Source organism: Myotis lucifugus, unplaced genomic scaffold (assembly GCF_000147115.1).
Source record: "Myotis lucifugus unplaced genomic scaffold, Myoluc2.0 scaffold_55, whole genome shotgun sequence".
In the NCBI taxonomy this organism is placed as follows: Eukaryota; Metazoa; Chordata; class Mammalia; order Chiroptera; family Vespertilionidae; genus Myotis; species Myotis lucifugus.
In genome coordinates this window covers 4,523,345-4,527,281 of record NW_005871103.1, presented here as the reverse complement: position 1 = coordinate 4,527,281, position 3,937 = coordinate 4,523,345, and the positions used below count along the sequence as shown (strand labels likewise).

General features: G+C 47.9%; 1 protein-coding gene across 1 annotated transcript in view; it reads left to right on the top strand.

The window, feature by feature from the left end:
* The window catches only part of PTPRG (protein tyrosine phosphatase, receptor type G), a 654,131-nt gene that overhangs the window by 591,575 nt on the left and 58,619 nt on the right, over positions 1 to 3,937 (top strand). The window contains 1 exon segment of the mRNA XM_023754062.1: positions 2,530 to 2,616. Coding sequence (XP_023609830.1) covers positions 2,530 to 2,616 — 87 coding nt within the window.

The following is a 3,937-nucleotide window of genomic DNA, read 5'->3' as shown; positions in this document are numbered from 1 at the left end:
TAGAAAAGTCCAAGCTTCAGGGCTCACATTTTCTGGGGTTTGTGGTGATTACCTTTATCTTTTTTCGCAAACAAACTGTCAAGAACCACAGGTATTCCGGCACCGTTTTTTTTTTAGAGGCCGGTGAGGGACTGACATTTCTCTTTATGAACCCCTATAATGTGGCCCATAATTCAGTAAATTTATTAATCCTTAGGAGTATATTTTTTTAAAATATATCTCTATTGACTTCCAGAGAGAGGGAGAGGGAGAGAGATGGAAACATCAAATGTTGAGAGAGAATCATGGATCGGGCTGCCCCTGTATACCTCACACTGGGAATCAAGCTCACAACCAGGGCATGTGCCTTTGACCGGAATCAAACACAGGACCTTTCAGTCCACAGATTGCCACTCTATCCACTTGAGTTAAACCAGCTAGGGTTGGGAGTAATTTTTGCAATCCAGCTCTCCCAAACCTGACAATGTGTGAAGCCCGTGGGGAGAGTTCAGGTGCATTTCATGATGGCAGAGCCTGGCTTGCCTGGGCTTTGAGTTCAGCATGACGGCAGATACACTGCCTTCTTCTGAGACACTGAGAGGCTTGGGGGTGGAGCCTTGGTTTCCCCGGCTGCGCCTGAGGTGGGCACCTCTTCCTCCTTTCTCCCTCAGCCACCCTTGCGATCCGGGCCACGTGGCAGCTCAAGCCGCCGATCCGGCAATTTTTGCTCAAATACTTTTCTCGCAAATGCCTACTTGGGGGGGTGGGGGGGGGGAGTTGTTCAGTTTTCAAGAGAACTGTCTGTTGTTATAGTAACCGGCCCCCTGCTGCCGCCTTGGCCCTGAGATACAGTCACAGCTCTTGGAGCCGCTAACACGTGGTCATTAGACAAAAGCAGGGAGAGAGTCGCTGCAAAGGTTTCCACTTAAACCTCCTCGTGATGTTTGAAAGACGGACTGATTCTGGGAAGGAGACGTGGATGGGCATGTTTTGAAACCTAGCTCGCGTTCCCGGAGGGGCAAACCCGTGTGTGCTCGCCCGACGCACATCACCAGCACCTTTCCTGGGATTTCTCGGAATGAAACGTCCTCTCTCCCAGCACTGCCGGCGTCTGTGGTCGGTTTGCTCAGGTAGCCCCCGCGATTGTTCGAGGTATTAGTTGTCAGTTTGCTGGCATTTGCTTCGCAGGGAAGTGTTGTCAGTTGCCGGTGGGAGTTTTGAGCCTGTGATTGTGTGTGAGGGAAACTGCGGAGATGCCGGCGCGGCTCCAAACTCCCGCAACAGCGAGTCTGGCAGGATTCGGAGGAGGCTAAGGGTTGCGAAGAAGTCTAAACATTTTAGGAAGCTGCAAATTTCAAGTTTTTATGGAAATTTGCAAAAACACTCCAACACACTCGTGATTTCTTCAGATTAGTGTTTGTAGCCGCACGGAGTAGGGTCCTGGTGTTTGGGGACAGCTGTCGTTCCAGAATGTGCTCAGTAGAGGGAGACAAGAAGTTCCGAATTACACACACACACACACACACACACACACACCATTCATCAGAGTCCCAAGTTTTGATTTTCCCCAACTTTGGTTCCTTTGCCAAGCACCCTTATCCAATACGGAGCCTAATAATTATCAAAATAGAGGAACGCTTGTATTAAGGGAGCATAAACCCCCAACACTTGAGAATCAGAGGAGCCTCATTCCGGAAGTAAAAAGCCATGAAGTCCATCAGAAGTTAGCAGTGTTCTTTGGAATTCACACCTGAACTCAGAGTTGCCTGGGACTCATCGGAGCTGCCCAAAAAGAGAACCTCCGGAAACCCCAGTTTGTCTTGGCTGGTCTCGGGACGGAGTTTAGAAATCATAGGAATGACATCCGTGTGACATCCGAGAGCCCAGGTGGTTAGGGGTTCAAATAAAGTGAAAGAAGTGCTTTCCAGTGTTCTTGCGACAAAGGGGCATCTCTCCAGCGCTAGAGCCAGGTCTCGGGCTACGGTCAGTGCATCATCGGGACGAGGTAGCAGCTGCTTCCCCCTCCCCTGAGTGCCGCGCCCAGGCCTTCCAGTCAGTGTTGGGAGTCAGGAAAGACTGTCCCGCAGGGAGAGGGCTGCCTGGGGAAAAGCCATCAAATCCAGGGAAATCGGTGCCAGCAGGGAGGTCAGAAGGTACCCACTGGATGCCTGCTGCGTCCTGCTCGTTCCCGGGGTGTTTTACGCCGTCCCGTTTGCCAAGACAGCATGTCTGAGGTGGAAAGACAGGTATACGAGTTAGAAAGGGCATTATTGGTTTGTGATGTTCTAACCTTCTGTTAACACTGGGAAAGGGGGGCAGGTTTCTAACATGTGAAGATGGCCTTTTAAGAGCAAAGCTCCCATTTCGTGTTCCTTACCTCAGCATAAAAAAACGGAAATAAAACCAGCCCGCTTTGTGTATGCTTTCTGTAGACAGGAGGCCTGAGGAGGGGGTGCCCGTGTTAGAAGGCGGGAGGGCATTTGTTGGAACTCTTGGTGGTCAATTGAAAATGCTGTCTTCTACACCTGTTCTCTTTTTTTGTCCATTTAGAGGGTGTAACAAAGTAAAGTCGAAGGGCTTTCCCAGACGCTTCCGTGAAGTGCCTTCTTCTGGGGAGAGAGGAGAGAAGGGGAGCAGGTGAGGGGCGGTCAAGCTTCCGGGGGCGTCTCTGTGCTGGGACTGGCTTGCTGGATTTTTGTTTTGTTGCCATGGCGATTAAAGGCCTCTTGACAGCACATGCGCAAACTCACCTGTTTCTAACCCACCCAGCCCCAAAGTAAGACTTGCAAACACCAGTGCGGCTTTGCGGGCAGCTGGTAGCAATTCAAGTGTGTGCTGTGCGGGCTTGCTTTGCTGTATTGTGCTGTTTTATGGGGCACTTTTTGTTTCTAAGATGGGACATACTGGGGTGTTCTTTGTTTGTGTGTCTGTATGTCTATTGCATCCATTTCCTTTGCAAAATTTCAGGTGTTTGCATGTTTGCAAGTTAAAAAATAACCCAATGCATGCATTTAGCTGTATAAGTGAAAAGTATCTTTTAGAAACCTAAATGTATAGATAAGTTAGGGAAGAAGAGTAGGACAGAAAGAGTAAAGTGAGCAAATGGGGACATATCGTGTGTTTTTCCATAAGGCTGAAATGTAAAAATGAAATAAAGGCTTAAATAACTGGGAAAATGTGTGTCCTGGAAAATTTATAGAAAAACCTTTAGAAGTCGTGCTTATGCAATCTTAGTCACCACACATGAGCCTCTTGAGGGGATTTCTGTAGGACTTATCACTTACTATTAATATGGCAATTAATACTTCAGTTATCTTAATTGGCAATTTAATATTAATCAATATTGTGAGTAATCCCTTATTACTTTCAATGAGCCAATCGGTAGAATTTATATTAGAATTTTTACACGGAATGATTTGTCTCCATGTAAAATCAGGTAAATCAGATTATTGGTGAAATGTTCACTGTCCACCCGCTATAATCAGGTCTGCCTCTGAGATCTCAGGGGTATCGTACAGAACTGTGGAAAGTGGACTGTGCTCTGTCTTCTTTGAGCTGCACGGGGCCGTTCCGGCCTCGCAGGGGAGGCAGTAGCCTCTGACACTGTAACATCACTCTTCTTTCTATGACCTCTCTTTACTTACTGAAGTCTTCAGTGTCTAATCCATTTTCAAAGCTCCAAGGGCGAAAACAGAAATAGAAACCCCTCTGTATAGCTTTAGAGTCAGAGATCGAATCTTAGAACCTTGGACATCACGTTGATGCCTAACTTTCGTGCTTAGTCCGTTATGAATATAATGAGTTTTTTTACTGTAACTCAACTCGATTTCTAAGTCCTCTCCGGAAATGATGCCATGGCCGGGACTGTATTCCCTCCGATGGACGTGCTGGCCCAGGAGCAGGGGTGGCCTTGCTGTTGCTGTGCTTGCGGTCCTGAGGGCTGTCTTTTGTTACAGCC